Source organism: Pan paniscus, chromosome 19 (assembly GCF_029289425.2).
Source record: "Pan paniscus chromosome 19, NHGRI_mPanPan1-v2.0_pri, whole genome shotgun sequence".
NCBI lineage: Eukaryota > Metazoa > Chordata > Mammalia > Primates > Hominidae > Pan > Pan paniscus.
Genome location: NC_073268.2, coordinates 59,046,997 through 59,065,147, shown reverse-complemented (window position 1 = coordinate 59,065,147; position 18,151 = coordinate 59,046,997). Strand labels below are relative to the sequence as shown.

General features: G+C 37.5%; 1 protein-coding gene across 1 annotated transcript; it reads right to left on the bottom strand.

The window, feature by feature from the left end:
- Positions 1–17,228: 17,228 nt before the first annotated feature.
- Positions 17,229–17,764, bottom strand: LOC100984588 (small ribosomal subunit protein uS13-like). Its single transcript, XM_034943371.3, has one exon. The coding sequence runs from the start codon at positions 17,727–17,729 to the stop codon at positions 17,271–17,273; it is 459 nt and encodes a 152-aa protein (XP_034799262.1). The 5' UTR covers positions 17,730–17,764; the 3' UTR covers positions 17,229–17,270.
- Positions 17,765–18,151: the final 387 nt, after the last annotated feature.

Here is an 18,151-nt window from a genome sequence, read left to right as displayed (position 1 = left end):
AGCTGCCATTAACTAAAAGTTATCATGGCTTAAAAAACTTAGAGATCTATTTGCCTCTTATGTAAATGAGGTAGGCAGCCTTGGTTTACTGAAGGAGTTACAATAGAATTAATAGAAACCAATGATCTTTTCAATGAGTAAGTCCACCATTGCTAGGAAAAGAGACTTTTTTCTCATGATCAAAGATAAAGGCCAGAACTCCAACAATCATATTGGAGTTCTAGATATCAAGACGAAAGAAGGGACCAAAAAGGAAAGGGGCAAAGGTCACATGTTAGCAATCTTTTAAAGACATTTCTTAGAAAGTAGTCTCCTTCACATGCTATTGACCAGAATTTAAACATGTGCTCAAACATAAATGCAAAGACAATTGAGAGATGGAGGCTCAGCCAAAAATCTAAGATATTAAGAAAGAGGGGAGAATAGAAACTGTGTTCTCTGCCATCGTTCACCATTTTGGCTACTAAAATACTCATGGGAGGCCTTGTAATGGGAAGAATACATTCATGCTCATCTTCAAACCAGTAAACACAGAGTGCTGCCTCTAGCTGCAAGTCTAGGATCTGTAATCTTCTACTTCCAATGCCACATGCTGCTTCATGTAGACTGGCAACTTCTATATTTAAAGATAAGTTAGCTCTTAACACACCATAATACACAAGGAATGACAATGAAATCTCCCACTTTGAAAAATAGGAGAATGAAAACCACAGCAGTCATTGGTTTCTAGCCATGAAAAAACGCTGCTAGGCATAAATAGTGTGTACTCCTGATCTGGAAGTGGAGAACCTTCCTTGGTTGGAGAATATTCCTCGTGCTGGGCTCCGGGAAGAATGTTCCCTTTTTTTCCATATTTTTGCCGGCACTTGTTATCTTGTCTTTTTGATCATAGCCATCCTAACAGGTATGAGATGATATCTCATTGTGGCTTCAGTTCACATTCCCCTGACAGTTAGTAATGTTGAGAACCTTTTAATATGCCTGGCAGCCATTTGTATGACTTCTTTGGAGAAATTCTATTCAGGTCTTTTGACCAATTTTAAATAGGGTTATTTGTTTTCATGCTATTGAGTTGTTTGAGTTCCTTATATATTTGGATATTGACTCCTTATCGTGTGTATGCTTTGTAAAATATTTTCTTCTATTCTGTAAGGTGTCTGGAGAATTTTCTTTGATGTACAAAAGGTTTCTAGTTTGATTTCAGTCTATTTTTGCTTTTATTGCCTGTACTTTTATATTCATGAAATCATTGTCCACGTCAGTGTCATGAAGCTTTCTCCCTAAATTTTCTTCTAGTATTTTTATAGTTTCAGGTCTTACATTTAAGTCTTTAATCCATTTTGAACTGATTGTATATACAGTGTGAGATAAGGGTCCAATTTAATTTTTCTCTATATGATATTCAGTTTTCCTGACACCATTTATCAAAGACACTATTCTTTCCCAATTTCATAACCTTTGTCGAAGATCAATAGCAATAAATGTGTGGATGCATTTTTGGGACCTCTGTTGTTTTATTGGTCTATCTGTCTGCTTTTATGCCAGTACCATACTATTTTGATTACTATAACTTTGTAGTATATTTTAAAATCAGATGGTGTGATGTTTCCAGCTTTGTCTTTCTGCTGAAGATTGCTTTGTCTATTGAGGACCTTTTGTGATTCTTTATGACATTTGGATTTTTATTTCTGTGAAAAATACCGTTGGAATTTTGATAAGGATTGCAGTAAATCTGTAGATCTTATAGGGCAGTATGGACATGTTAAGAATATTAATTCTTCCAATACAGGAATACAGATATCCTTCCATTTATTTGTGTCATATTTAATTTTCTCCTCAATATTTTATAGTTTTATTGTATAGGCATTTTATCTCCTTGGATAAATTTATTCTTAAGTATCTCAGGGTTTTTCAATGCTATTGTAAATGAAATGATTCCCTTCATTTCTTCCCAAAAATATATTCCATTTTAAATTTTATTTATTTGAACTTCTTTTCCTTTTTAATTAGTTTAGCTAAGTTTTGTTCCAAAAAAGAAATGAAGGAAATAATTTCATTTATTATTGTTGTTAGTGTGTAGAAATGCCACTAATTCTTGAATGTTGATTTTGTATCATGCAACTTTACTGAATTCATTTATTAGTTCCAAAAGTGTTTTGATGGAGTCTTCAGCATTTTCTATATATAAAAATCTACAAACAGAATATTTTATTTTTTCCTTTCTCATTTGGGTGTCTTTTCTTTCTTTTTGCTGGCAAGTTGCTCTATCTAGGACTTCCAGTATTATATAGAAAAGAAGTGGCAAAAATGGGCATTCTTGTCTCAGTCCTGATTTCTTGATTTTGGAGAAAAATCAATTCTTTCTTTCTTTCTTTCTTTCAACTGTTGAATGTGGTGTTAGCTCTGGGCTTGTTATATATGGCCTTTATTATGTTGTGGTTATTTCTTTCTATAGCTAATTTTTTGAGAGTTTTTATTACAAAAAGATGTTGCATTTTGTTAAATACTTTTTCTGTATCTATTGAGATGATCATATAACTTTTATCCTTCATTATGTTTATGTGGAGTATCATATTTATTAATTTACATATGTTAAACTATCCTTGCATGCCAGGGATAAATCCTGCTTGCTCATGGTGTATGATCCTTTTAATATGCTGTCAAATTCAATTTGCTAGTATTTTGTTGAAGATTTTTGCATCTATGTTCATTAGGAACATTTATCTGTAATTTTATCTTCTTGTGTCTTTGGCTTTGGTATTAAGTTAATGCTGCCCTCAGAAAATGAGTTTGGAAGTGTCACCTTTTAATTTTTTGGAAGAGTTTGAGAAAGATTGGTGTCAATTTCTTCTTTAAATGTTTTGTAGAATTCACTTGTGAGGCCAATAGGACCTGGGCTTTTGTTAATTGGGAGGTTTTTATTCACTGATTCAATCTCCTTACTCATCTGTGGTATGTTGAGATGCTCTATTTCTTCATGATTTAGTCTTGGTAGATTGTATGTTTGTAGGAGTTTATCCATTTTTTCTATGTTATTTAATTTGTTGGCATACAATTTTTTACAATAATCTCATAATCATTTTTATTTCTGTGACATCAGTTGTAATGTGTTTTATTTCATTTTTTGTTTTATTTATTCTTTTTCTTTTTAGTTTAGCTAAATTTTTGTCATTTGTTTTTCTTATTAAAAAACAACTCTAAGTTTTGTTGACCTTTTCTATTGTTTTTCTGTTTTTCTATTTTATTTATTTCTGTTCTAATCTTTTTTATTTCCTTCCTTTTGCTAACTTTGAACATTGTTCACTCTTTTTTTAGTTCCTTGAGATGTAACTTTAGGTTGTTTATTTGAGATCTTTCTTCTTTTTTAATATAGGCCTCTATCATATGAAGTTCCCTCTTAGTACTATTCTCACTGAGTCCCATAAGTTTTGGTATGTATTTTACCCTGAAGTATTTTCTAATTTATTTTGTGATTTCCCCCCTTTAACCCAAAGTTTCTTCCAGAGTGTATTATTTAATATCCACATACTTGTGGATATTTCAATTTTCCTTGTGCTATTGGTTTCTAATTTTATTTGTGGTCAGAAAAACACTTGGTATAATTTCAATCTTTTAAAATTTGTTAGAACTTGCTTTGTGACCTAATGTTGATTTATTCTGGAGAAAAAATCATGTGCACTTGAAAAAAAATGTATATTCTGCTGTTGTTGGGTAGAATGTTCTACATATGTCTGTTAGATCTATTTAGTTTATAGTATTATTCAAGTTTCTTATTGATTTTATGTCTGGATGTCCTGTCAATTATTGAAATTAAGGTATTGAAGTGTTCCTACTACCATTGTATTTCTGTCTATTTCTCTCTTCACTACCATCAGTGTTTGCTTTATATATTTACATCTTCTGATGCTGGGTTCATATGTATTTATCATTGTTCTATTCTCATGATGGAGTGACCCTTTCGTCATTATAAAATGTCCTTCTTTGTCTCTTTTGGAAAGTTTTTGGCTTAAAGTCTATTTTGTCTGATATAAGTATAGACACACCTACTGTCTTTTTGTTACCATTTGCCCTCAATATTTTTTTTTCCATCCCTTAAAATTCAGCCTATGAGAGTCCTTAAATTTAAAGTGAATTTCTTTAAACAACGTGTAGTTTTGTCTTGTTATTTTTTATTAAATCAGTTTGTTCAATCTATTTCTTTTGATTAGAGAGTTTAAATCATTTACATATAAGGTAATTATTGATAGGGAAGGGTTTGCTATTGACATTTTGTTAGTTGTTTTCTGTCATTTTTCTAGGTCTTTTGCTGTCTTTTTGTCTCTTGCTGTCTTCTTTTATATTTTGTTGATTATTTTGTATTGATATGCTTTGACTATTTTCTCTTTTTCTTTTATGTAAGTTCTATTGATACTTTTTGCATAACCATGTATGGTTATCTTGAGACTTACATAAACTATCCTATAGTTACAATAGTCTATTTTAAGCTGATAACAACTCAATTTCAATGACACACAACATTACACTTTAACTCTCTGCACTTACACTTGATGTTATTGTTGTCACAATTTGCATCTAATTGTATTGTGTATCTTTTAACATACTTTTAGTTATAGTTATTTTTAATACTTTTGATTTTCAACTTTTATGCTAGAATTATAAGTAATCACAGTATTAGAGTATTCTGTATGTTTCTGTATATTTATCTATACTAACAAATTTCATACTTCCTTATGCTATTGTGTTGCTGTTTTGCATCTTCTTGTTTCAACTTGAAAAACTTCCTTTACCATTTCTTATAAGGCAGGTCTACTCCCTCAGTTTTTATTTGTCTGAAAAAGTTTTATCTCTCCTTTATTTCTGAAGAACAGCTTTGCTGGATATAGTATTGTTGATTTCTTTTTTTTTTTCCTCACTTTAACTATAGCATCCCACTCCCTTATGGCCTGCAAAGTTTGTGCTGCAAAATCTAGTGATAGTCTTACAGAGGTTCTTTCATATGTGACAAATCACTTTTCTTGCTTTCAAAATTCTTTGTTTTTTTTACAATTTGATTATAATGTGTCTCACTTTGGATTTCTTTGGGTTCATTTCATATGGCGTCTTTTTCCTTCCCCAGATTTGAGAAGGTTTTAGCCATTATTTCTTTGAATACAAATTCTGTTCCTTTCTTTATCTTCTCTTTCTGGAACTCCTCAGTGTATATATTGATTTGCTTGATGGTGTCCCATAATTCTCTAAAAATTTCTTCACTTTTTTATATTTTTTAAAAACTTTTACACCTCTGAAGTGTTTTCAGTGACCTGTCTTTGAGTTCACTGATTTATTCTGCCTTATTTAGTTTTCTCTGAAACTCTCTAGTAATTTTTTTTTTCAGTTCAGCTATCGCATTCTTCAGCTCCATGATTTCTATTTGGTACCTTTTTGTATTTCTATCTCTTTGTTGAAATTCTTACTTTACTCATGCATTGTACTTTTGGCCTCGGTGAGCAGCCTTAGGAGAGTTATTTGTAGTTATCTGTCAGGTAAATCATATAACTTCATTTCATTAAGTTTGATTCCTGGAGATTGATCTTGCTCCTTTGTTTGAAACGTCTTAGCCTAGTTCCTAATTTTCCTTGACTCTCTGTGTTGATGTCTGTGTATTAGATAAAAGAGGCACATCTTCCTGTCTTCACAAACTGGTCTTGTACAAGAGAAAACTCCCACCAATCAGCCCAGCCAGAAATTATGAGGGACTCTTCCAACTCTTTTCTACCTCAGAGAGAAGGAGGAAGCTGTGGTTTTTGTCTACTTGTTCTGTGCTGAGCTACAATGAGTGGGAGGAACTGTGGTATCTAACAGCTCAACCTGCTGTCTCCATTCTCCCCCAGGTAGCTAGATTCTGATGGATCCATCAGAACTTCAGGACTGCCAAGAAAAATACTAATTTTGGGGGCAGCCCCAGCAGAGCTGGTTAGCTAATCAATAAAATCCTAAGTGAAATAAACAATACAACTTTTACTAAAAGTTTCAATTAAAAGAGGTTATCATTTTTACTTGCTTTGAAAACTAAGGACAGCGAAGGCAAGGAAGTGAGTATTTAAATAGCTTAAGTCTGTGTTTTGAATTTACTGTGATTGTAGTGACTGCCTACTAATAGAAATAATAGAAAAGATTGTAAATTGGTTTCATTAGACATCAAATAGGCTATTTATTTAGAGGTATCAAAGTTCAAGTGGCACCCATGATTGTTGTACCATATTATGCATTGGTTGGAGGGTTTATGGTTCAAGAAGTTGGACTGAGCACACATTTTCCTTCTCTTTCCTAATAATTTACTGAACAGCATGGGGTGGGTTTATGAAAGCACTTACAATGGGGGCAGGTTTGGGGAATGGAGCACAGCAGTGGAGTAAAGACTTTTCAAAGTTTTGGAAAAGAGGGAAGGTTGTTTGCTTAAATTATAGTACAGGAAGTCTCAGTATAAAAAATATACAAGGAAATGACTCTACTAAGAAAAAGGAAAAAATGCAGATATTCCCAGACAGAAAGGGCTCAAAAGTTTATCACTTATACATCAAGATGTACATCAACAAAATGATAAAGGAATCTGTGTGGGGTGTGTGTGTGTGTGTGAGAGAGAGAGAGAGAGAGAAAGAGAGAGAGAGAATGAGAAAAAAAGAGTGAGTGAGTTAGATGCAAAAGCAGAACACACCCAGGAGTATAATAATAAAAAAAAATTCTAGAATAACCTCTTTACAGTGGTTTTAGAAAGCCGGTTATCCGAACCTGACTGACAGCTCAAGGGCTCTGAGAATACTGTCAAGAATAATTTCCTATGAAATTAAAATAGGAAAGCTGGATAATTTCAATTAAAAGATAAAAATTATAATATTAACTACAAAAATATGCAAAACAGGCCAGACATGTTGGCTCATGCCTGTAATCCCAGCACTTTAGGAGACCAAGGTGGGCAGATCACGAGGTCAGGAGATAGAGACCATCCTGGCTAACACGGTGAAACCCCGTCTCTACTAAAAATACAAAAAAAAAATTAGTCGGGTGTGGTGGCAGGTGCCTGTAGTCCCAGCTACTCGGGAGGCTGAAGCAGGAGAACGGTGTGAACCCGGGAGGCAGAGCTTGCAGTGAGCGGAAATCGTGCCACTGCACTCCAGCCTGGGCGACAGAGCGAGACTCCATCTCAAAAAAAAAAAAAAAAGCAAAACATAGGTCACTTGCTTATTCCCCTCTCAACTTGCAATTTTCGAAACCTATTCTAGGTGACACATATTTAATGCCACAGAGTTTCCATCTCCATGAATTAAACTCACTGCTGGGTTCTGCAGTAAATGATATTTCGACAATACTAATACATTAAATGTGAATTACAGGTACTCAATTTTAAAAATCCATTTATAGACAAAGCACTAATGACTTTCCAGTTCAGAATGAAATATAGAAGCCTTAGTTTGTGGCAATGTAAAATCAATGATACAGTGAATGCAGGGTGGGAGTAAATTCAGAAGATGAGTTAGAGAGAAAATGTAACATGGCTAAAGAATTCATATTACATACAGCAAGTTAAGAGGGACTACCTAAAATTGGTAGATCAAGAAATATTGATTTGTTATTGTAAAGCCCAGGTGATAACCAAGAAGAGGTGAGCTGAAAACTTAAAGGCAGAAGATTATTGCAATTATTGCAAGGGTATTGAAATTTCATTTTTCATGATAGGAAATCTGCAGACACTTTCTAAAGATGACCAGTTAGGAAACAGAAGTCTAAGAAATTATTTAGAGGTCAATAGAAATAGTTAAATTTGGTGATTCCTGGGCTGTGGGATTAGGAGTGGGAGAAAACAGACTACAAATTTTAATTTTACACTATCCAGATGGAATTTTTATAATCATGTCTGACTACTTGGGGCCAGAAAATCTAGGCATATTTATGAATAGAACCCACAAGCAAAAAGCACTAGAAGTGCTGGTTCCTGAAAGGGCCTGAGAAAGCAAGAAGGTGGAAGATGTCAATGGAATTGGGAAATAAAATTGTGGGTAAAGAAGAGAGAGAGTTTGTTTTGACCTCACATAAGTCATTCAACCACCATATTCCATTTTTTCTTCCATAAAATAAAGATAATACCAATTTCATAGGGTTATTATAAAGATTAAAGAATATGCCTATTTCATAGCAGGTGATTAATAATATTGGTTGATCATATAGTAGGTGATCAATAAATATTGATTCTCCCTTTCATTGAAAACTTAGGTCCCGTGGTTCCTATAGTTCTGTCCTCTTAATTTACTCACTCTCTGCCAGCCCAGTCTCTGTTCTAGCCAGCCCTGGCCATTCATTAAGCAGGGATCTTGAATGGAGAGCAGAGGGTTAATGACTTCTGTTCCATGCTAATGAGTGAATACTTCCTCTAATTCTAACTCCTTGTGGTGTGTCCACCCCTCATAGTCTGCTAGACTCCAGGTATCAGATGGTCCCAGCTTGCTCTGCTGGCAAAGTAAAACCCTATACCTGACAGATACCAAGAAAACCAAGATTTTAGAATGGAGTGACTGAGATGGAGACACTCAGAAAAGAAAAGATTTTTATTTAGGTGCCCACTGTCCTTGCATTCTCAACCCTCACATCAGAGGAGACCAAGACACCATCTGGGTGATTTCACTCCCTGCTTTTCTTGCTCTTTCTTATCCTCAAAGGCAATTGAAGAGTGGCTTTACCAGCCTGTAAATCAGTAGCAGCTATAAAACACGTCTGTCTGCAACGATGACTTTTCTCTTGTGGGATACTTTACAGCCATGGAACATGCCCAACATATTAATGACACAAATTCATTACTCTAAATGCACATTCTGATGGAGATGTTGCAGAATTGTTGGAAGAGGTGTATGTGGAACCAGAGTCTAGTGTGGCAAACACCAGCTGTTTCCAACTAACTTGGAGGACTAAACTGATTAGCAGATCCACCCTACTCTCAGATCTTTAATGAATGAGTTTCAGTGAAGCGACCTCCCATAATCCCAGTGTCCCAAGAGAGCTTGGGGAACAGGGAGGTTTGGAAGGACAGAGATGGACTGAACACCCCAGGTCAAGCCACTCGAATCATTTTACAGTAGGAACATGCCAATTCACTCAAACCCTGTGCTGTTTTCATGTTTTATGAATCTTCTGCTTTCTATTATTAAAACATTTCAACAATAATGAGAGGATTTTAAAATTTAAAAATGGGCCATTCACAATCTCATTTTTTAAAACATATTTCTCTTCCTAGCTCTAGTTAATTTATGGAAATAACTTCACAATGTCATAATCATGTCATAGACTGCATTTTATTCTTCATACATTTACAGTGGCTTAAAATATCCAGGATCCCTATTCAAAATTGTAACTGAAAGCACAGATGAAAGTAACTGCATTTCTTGGAGCATGAGCCAGGACAGCACAGGAAAAGGTATGCATTGCAAAATGCAATCTGTGGCCCTTGTTTTTGATATACTCCCTAGTAATTGACTTATATAAAACATTATATCTATAAATATCCAGTACTCAGTTGACCCTGCTGCCTGAACAATGAGAAAATTCTCCCTCTGCTCCTCACCTCAAGTTTGAGTGAGAACCAGTATGTAAGTCTTGCTTATATGGGCATATGGATGTGATAATTCATAGCAGGAGAGCTTAAGTGTGCATGAATGAAGACTAAAGCAGAAATGGCTTTGTGCAAATATCACCAGAGGCAAACTAGACTGCAAGATTGCACTGAAAGATGCATGTACACCCACCATAAACATTAATTTTTACTACAAGAAACAAACACCCGAAATCAAGGTGTATATGTGGGTCCTTAGCACGAGTGAACCACGAAAATCAGCTCTCTGGAACACTATGAATTAATCTAGCCTTTTATTAAAATCATCATTCTCTGGAATCCTCTTATTCATATAAAGAAAGTGTGATCCCCTAAAGCTAGGACTAAACGTGACTCACTTTGAGTAAATCAAGCCTGTTAGAAATTGATTTGCCTCACGTTTACCTACATAAGAAACCTGCATATCCTACACGTGTACCCTGAAACTTAAAATTAAAAAAAAAAGAAATGAAAAAAATTGATTTGCCTAATGGTAGGGCTGAATCAGGTGACTATTAGTCAGGGTAGATGTTTGTGCCATAGAAACAAATAATCTCAAATTTCAGAGATTTATACGAAAGGAAGAATAAAAAAGGTTAGTCTCTTTCAGGCTACATGCCCTTTATGAGTGGGCTAGGAACTCTGCTCCACGTCATCACCTACACTGGGCCCCAGCTGATGGAGCAACTGCCACAGGGAACTTTGGTGGTGGCCCTGGAGGCTGAAGAAGAGGGCACTTGGTAAAGCACGCACTGGCTCCTCACATTTCTGCATGGAGGTAGCCCACATCACGTCCGTTCATACCTCTCTGGTCAAACCAAGAACCATGGCCACACCTAAGGATGTGCAATGATCCTCCCAAATGTCTGGAGAAAAGAGAGAATCCAATATTTCCAACAGACCTAGTGACTTTCACAGGGCCATTCCAAGTTTAAGACCACCTAAAAGAAAATCCTATGGAAGGAAAGAATGAGTGGTTTATGCATGATAAACAGAGGAAATGGAGGGGTGATATGACAGATTGCTTAGATTGAATTATCCTATCCAGTCCATGGTGTTGCTTCCATTATTATCCCTGCCCCTCATCTTCTGGTTGTTGGGCCCTCCTAGGTCATAGCCTAAGAAGTGGATGGGTTCTTGGAAGCAGATATGCCAGTCACCAGCCACAGCAGCTCCTGTAGACATGCTCCGCAGCCCAGTATGAGTGAAGACTTGGGCCCAAATCTGGGAATTGACAAAACGAGGCAAAGGGTTAACACTAGTCACAAAGCTTACAACAGGATTTCTTTATCCTCTTAAATTAGTTAACAATTAGAAAACTGCATACCTCCTAGTCAGTTAATTAACTGAGTGCTTTTTATGGCTAGAGATAGCTGTAAGCTTTAATTTTTGCCTTAAGGAAGCTCTAAAATAATTGAGGAATTAAGTCATGTGAAAGTGCAGGTAAATGAGGATTATGCATTTACTTCATACATTTAAGAGAATTTAGGGCTTAGAGTTCAATTCTCAAACCAACTAGTTTCGGCTGACTTCTACTCTACTATTCTTGACTGCCCCTCCCCAAACATGCAGACTTTCCTTGTTTGCTTTGTAAGTTAAGTGGTATTTGCACATGGACATTAAATGGACCTCACTTGAATTAATTGGTTTTGTCAACTTATAGAAGTCAACCCTGGCATATGGGACACTCACATTCAGGCCCATGATCAGCACTGGCATGGACCAAGATGCTCCTAGTCTGTGACTGGAAGAAACTCAAAAGCCAAGTGATATATATTTTTTGTTCACTGACTTGTCTGAATCACCCAGTTGTTTTGGTCTCATCTGTGACAGTTTTATATGGAAAAGCGTCCCTGTGTAAATCTTACAGCACCCGTACCCAATCTATGAGCTCAGCACATTGGCTGAAAGAAGAACTGATTTTGCAGTTTAACAAAATTAAAATGATCAAGTGACTTATTCGAAAGGTAACTCCAAATTCCAGATTCAATTCGTTGTAGGTTTAGACACAGTTTTCTCTTCACAGTCAAAGGTAAGTGGAAGGCAAAGATGATGGTATGGTTTATTTACTTTGAATTATTCAAAAAATTCATTCTACTTTATGCTTGGCCTTAGCTGAGGTGATTGTGCCAAGCATCTCCCAGGATGAACCAAAAGTTCTACCAATGTCACTGGCCTGCAGCCTGACAAAATATTATAATACCATTCCAGGCAGAGTCATGCAAAACCTGGGCAGACAAAATGAACAGTGTGTGGGATTAGCTTAAGAGAATGATTTCCTGCACAGAATACCATTACCCAGAATTTTCAGGCCTTTGCAAATAGCACTTATGGTCACTGTGAGCCTATTAGAATGCTTTTTAAGCATGATGCTGAACTAAACACCAGTCATTGCTGCAAATCCCAGAGATGAGCTGATTGCATTGCTACGCAAATTACAGGCTTTGGAAAACTATTTGCTAAGAATCCTTCTAACATACACTGTTAGTTGAATAGAACTTCAGGAGCTTTAATCTAATTATGACTAAAGCAAATTCCTAAGTGAAATGAGGGTGTGAGAGAGGAGAATTTGTTTTTGTTTGAACAAGGAAAAAAGCTATGAAAGCTTTATTGACCTAGTAAATAAAGGAGAGTGAATAAAGGAGTCAGTGATAGGACACTTCCAGCTAGAGAACAAAGGGGGGTCATTATGCTGCTTAGTTGTCTCTTTGAGGAAGGTAGGATTACTTCAGAAGGAAGAGAAAAGACCAACAATTATTCTTATTTAATGAATTAGGCAATAGTTGAATATAAATAAATGATACTTTTATGAACAGCATTAATTTCATCATGCTAAAAAGTCAAATAAATCCAAATGGATGAAATCGTTCATAAATGATTTCAAGATCAAGCACATATTCTCAAACAATTGGAAAAAATATTACATTTGGCATTATTTTAGGTTTGCACACATTGAAGTATGCGATTTAACACCATCCTGTAACTCGAATTACCACTTGAGAACGCTGACTTGGAAATGAGGAAAAGTCAAAACAAAGCACATGAACTTAAAAAGTTTCAGGCTCTGACAGGGTAGATCACAGGGTTTTGGATCAGAAAACCACCGATATTTTTCCTAACTAGTTCTCACTAACTTGTCCACAGAGGTGTCAGTTACTCCCTACATTTGAATGTTCTTTTGAAGTATGAATACCCACATTAGCCCCTGCTCACTCTCACCTTGCAGAAAGCTTAGTAAATGTCTTTGATTCATTAAAAGAGAAAGTGAGAATGAGAAACACATCCTTCCCAAAATTTTGGAAGTTACACAAGGAAGGTGGCATCTGAGCCTTAAAGAGGCAGAGGTGTCTGTCATTGTTGGGTTGAAAGCCAGTCATTCCCCAGCATTGGTTTGAAGCAAATGGTCTCAGCTCAGACTGTCTGTGGTAACTCCTATTGGAGAAATAAGTTGGACAGGATGAATGACAAGGTGATTATACCTGACAGCGCACGGCATGGGATGGCATGGAAGACAAGAGGTATTCTCCCTAGTACTACTCCAGGCACTCAGGCCTCCCTGAGATCAGGCCCCCAGCCACTGCCCCCAACCAGGGTGTAGAAACTCCTGGCCTGGGCACCTCAGGTCCACCAGGAAGTCCCAAGGAAATCCAGGAGCAAAGTCTAGTTAGTGTCCATTCTCCATTTGCTCATCACATTGCCTATGTGGGAGCCATGGAAGAAAAAACATGGTGCTTGTCTTGGTTGAGTCTTCATTTGGGCTTCAAGACCAGTCTACACCTTGGCTGATGGACTCTGGGACCTCAGGCCCCTCACATTTCCTCTGCAAGCCTCTTTACTTCTGATTTATCAGGAGACTCATTCATTTCCAGAGGTAACCACACCTCCACGTGTGGCTAGCTCCATCCTCCCATAACTTTTATCTGTTGTTCTAAGTGATTTGTTCCTTATCAGTGGCCCTGTAGTCTTGATGGAAGAAGAGTGCCACCTTTTCCTGCACTCTGTAGCTCTCTGAATTCATTTGAAAATCAACCTTTCTTTTAGCTGTACCCCCAAGCCCTATTTCTGAGTGTATTTGCAGAAAAAAGGTAACCAACACAACGACAACAACAAAAACAAAAGGACCAATCAGGTAGCAAATTTCCACATGAATTTGGGTTTATTACTGGACTTTTAACCTAGTCCATGCACCAGTACTGCATTATTTTAATCAGAGGAGTTGTGGTATTTGATTGTCTGTTAGGGTTAATTCCATCTCCCTCACTTGTTATTCTTATTCATTGTTTTCACAGCTATTGTTGCATGAATGTTTTTACTAAGAAACCTTAAGTCAACTTGTCTAGCTTCAAAAAAAGCTTGTTGGTATTCTTATTGGGATCACATGACTTTCTATTTAAATCCATCGCAACATGTTCAGTGTCTCTCTTCTCCCCTGACAACAATGGGGTTTGTATTAGTGTTCTATGGCTGCTGTAAAAAATTACCACAACCTGTGGGTGGGTGGGTGGTGGTGCTTGGAACAATAGGAATGTATTCACTCATGGTTCTGGAGTTTAGAAGTCTGCAATCAAGGTGCCAGCAAAATCATCTTCCCTCTGAAGACTCCAGGGAAGAATCTTCCATTGTTTCCTTTTAGATTCTGATGGTTGCGGAATATGATTCTTGACATTCCTTGGCTTGTGGCTGCATCATTCCAATTTTTGCCTCCATGGTCACATGGCACTCTCCCTAGGAGTATAGCTGTCTGCATCTTCATATGCCTTTCTTATGAGAACAACAGTCACTGGGTTTAGAGACTAGGCTAATCCAGTATGACTTCATCTTAACTAAGTACAGCTACATAGACTCTATTTCCATATAAGGTCACACTCCCAGGTTCTGGGTGAACATAAATTTTGGGGGACACTATGCAACCCAGCACAGGGCTGTTATTATAAGTAAGAGAATGTGTGTGGAGATGTAGCTAGAGCCAGGCCTACAGGTCCCACAAATGATAACTATTACTTTGGGAAAAAAACACCTTACAGTTTTGCTCCAACTTGTAGCCATCAACCTATTGCTCTGGTTCCTTTCTTTCTTTTCTTTTCTTTTCTTTTTTTTTTTTTTTTTTTTGTGAGATAGGGTCTTGCTCTGTCGCTCAGGCTGGAGTGCAGTGGCAAGATATCGGCTCACTGCAACCTCTGCCTCCCAGGTTCAAGCAATTCTCCTGCCTCAGCCTCCCGAGTAGCTGGGACTACAGGGGCGTGCCACCACGCCCGGCTAATTTCTGCATTTTTAGTAGAGACGAGGTTTCACTATGTTGGCCAGGCTGGTCTCGGACTCCTGACCTCAGGTTATCCACCCACCTCGGCCTCCCAGAATGCTAGGATTACAAGTGTGAGCCACCACGACCAGCTCTGGTTCCTTTCATAGTCAATGTCTGCAGCAAACAACATGCTCTCTCAGCTTCTATTTCCCTCAGTCATGCCCTTTTAACTCTCTTCCTTCTAGCTGATAGCCGTCTCTACAGTTCTGCATCTGTTTACTTGAAAGTCCCTAAAGTTTGCCTCCTTTTACTCAGTTGAAATCTCCAGGGTAAATGTCTAGTGTGCCCCTTGCATCATTTGCACATTAAAAAAAAATCTGCACTGGGAGACCATTGATATCTTTAGTTTCTCTTACAGTCTTCATCCAAGAACGTGTGATTCTTTGTCTGAAGTGTATTTTCCAGAGCTCCTTTAGACCATTTTACTTTTTAATAAACTATACAAAACCACAGACTGGTGGCCCATGGGCCAAATCAGAGTAGCACAGCTTTAAAAAATAACAATGATTTGGCTATCGTTAGGTAATACATACATGCTCTAGTTCACCCAGCCTTCACCACCTCCCATTGCTTTGTACCCACTGTGTATCCCGATTCACACATGTGCATACCCAATCTGGAGACATTTGAGCTTGCAACCTCATTCTATTTTAATTTTCAAATTATTTTTTTTTTTCAAGACTGCATCTCACTATATTGCCCAGGCTGGCCATAAACTCCTGGGCTCAGGCAGTCCTTCTGTTTCAGCCTTCCAAGTGGCTGGGACTACAGGCCAGGCATGCGCCACCACACTCGGCTTGCAACCTCATTTTAGAGGCTCAGACTTGTTAAAAGACAAACTTCAGCCAAATTAAACGTAAAGGAGTTTAATTGAGCAATGAACAATTCACAAAATCGGGCATCCCCCGGAATCACAACAGATTCAGAGAGACTCCCGGGGTGCCTCGTGGTCAGAACAAATTTATAGACAAAAAAGTAAAGTGATGTGACCACGTGCGGTGGCTCACACCTGTAATCCCAGCACTTTGGGAGGCAAAGGCGGGTGGATTACCTGAGATCAGGAATTCGAAACCACCCTGGCCAACATGGCGAAACCCTGTCTCTACTAAATATACAAAAATTAGCCAGGTGCTTGTTGGCTGGCGCCTGTAATCCCAGCTCCTCCAGAGGCTGAGGCACGAGAATAGCTTGAACCTGGGAGGCAGAGGTTGCAGTGAGCCGAGATCGTGACACTGCACTCCAGCCTGGGCAACAGAGCAAGAATCTGTCTCAAAAAAAAAAGTAAAGTGAGGTACAAGAATTGGAGGTGAGTTACAGAACAGAGAACAGCTGGATTGGTTACAGGTCTGTGTTTGCCTTAATTGAACACAGTTTGAACACTCAGCAGTCTATGAGTGGTTGAAGTACAGCCGCTGAGATTGGCCAAGACTCGGCTGTTGTTACAGACACATACTCCAAAGTTAGGTTTTCAATCTTGTCTACCTCTTAAGTTAGGTTGCATTTCATCCACAAGGACTCAAATATAGAAGAACGGAGTCCTTCTCAGGCCATATTTAGTTTGAATTAACAGACTGAATTTTGCCCGTCTTTGTCTAGGAGCTGTCCTTGGTGTCCTCAGAGCCCAAAGCTTTCTTGCCTATGACTCTATAATTTTTAGACGTGTCAGTTAGTATCATTTGCTTTCTTCGGTGGTAGATATTTTTTTCTCGTTGATTTAAAATGACTCTTTTTATCTATTAAAGCTATTAAGCTGTTGTTCATGTGGTAAAATTTTGCCCCTTGTTCAACATTTGCCACTCAATTACTTCTAAACTGCAAAAGTTATGTAGTTTCATTTAATTGTCAATTTTCTTTTATGGCGGTTGCTTTTTGTACCATGATAGTAAAGTGTAGACTTAAGAAAAAATGAACACATTAAAATTGGGACTGAAAATCCATTCTATTTATAGATTGATTTTAAGCAAATTATAAGAACACAGCATATTCATTAGGCTATGTACTTTTTAATTTTTGGTAGTCTCTCTATATATACATTGGAGTACTTATTATAATAGAGTACTTTATGTATATTGTATTTTTAAAATCACCTTTCATTACTATAAAAGTAGATATGCATATTTTAGAAAATTATAAAGTACACAGAACAAACATAAGAATACAAAAACACATCTCACTACTCACAGGATACCTCTTTAACACTAATTTATACCTTGTGAGATCTTTTATAATGTTGCAGTGAAATGAGTTTATATTGAACATACTGCTTTGTAACTTTGCTGTTAATATTATTCATCTTTTCAATAATTTTTTTTTGGTATACAAACTGTTTATTAACAAACAAGGCCTACAGACTTATTTCTTCTTGGACACACCTACGGTGCGGCCACGGCGGCCAGTGGTCTTGGTGTGCTGGCCTCGGACACGAAGGCCCCAGAAGTGACTCAGCCCTCTATGGGCCCGAATCTTCTTCAGTCGCTCCAGGTCTTCACGGAGCTCGTTGTCCAGACCGTTGGCCAGGACCTGGTTATATTTTCCATCCTTTACATCCTTCTGTCTGTTCGAAAACCAGTCGGGGATCTTGTACTGGCGTGGATTCTGCATAATGGTGACCACACGTTCCACCTCATCCTCAATGAGTTCTCCCGCCCTCTTGGTGAGGTCAATGTCTGCTTTCCTCAATACCACATGAGCATATCTTCGGCCCACACCCTTAATGGCAGTGATGGCAAAGGCTATTTTCCACCGCCCATCGATGTTGGTGTTGAGTACTCGCAAAATATGCTGGAACTTTTCAGGGATCACTAGAGACATGGCGGCAGCACAAGCGGCGGCGTGTAGGCCTCCTGTGGAAGAATCTTTTCAATAATTTTTTAATCTCATCTAATGGTTAGGCAATATTCAAAATCTCCTAATTGTCCCCAGAAGTCCTTTTAGCTGTGCTTTGGGGTTTTTTTTTTGTTCTCCCCCCACCCCATATTATATGCAACCCAGGACTATGCATTGTGTCTGCTTGTTGTATTCCTTATGTCTCTTTGAAATAGCACTAGTTAAGTTTAGGAGATCAGGCCGATGGTCCTCCAGAGTGTTTTTCCTTCTGTCATTTGTCACTTTCTCATTGTATCACTTAACTTGTTTCTATAGCTCATATATATCCAGTAAACTAGAGTTAGGTCTAAAGCTTGATGTATTCGAGTCAAATATCTTGACATATAATATGATAATTCACAGAAGTG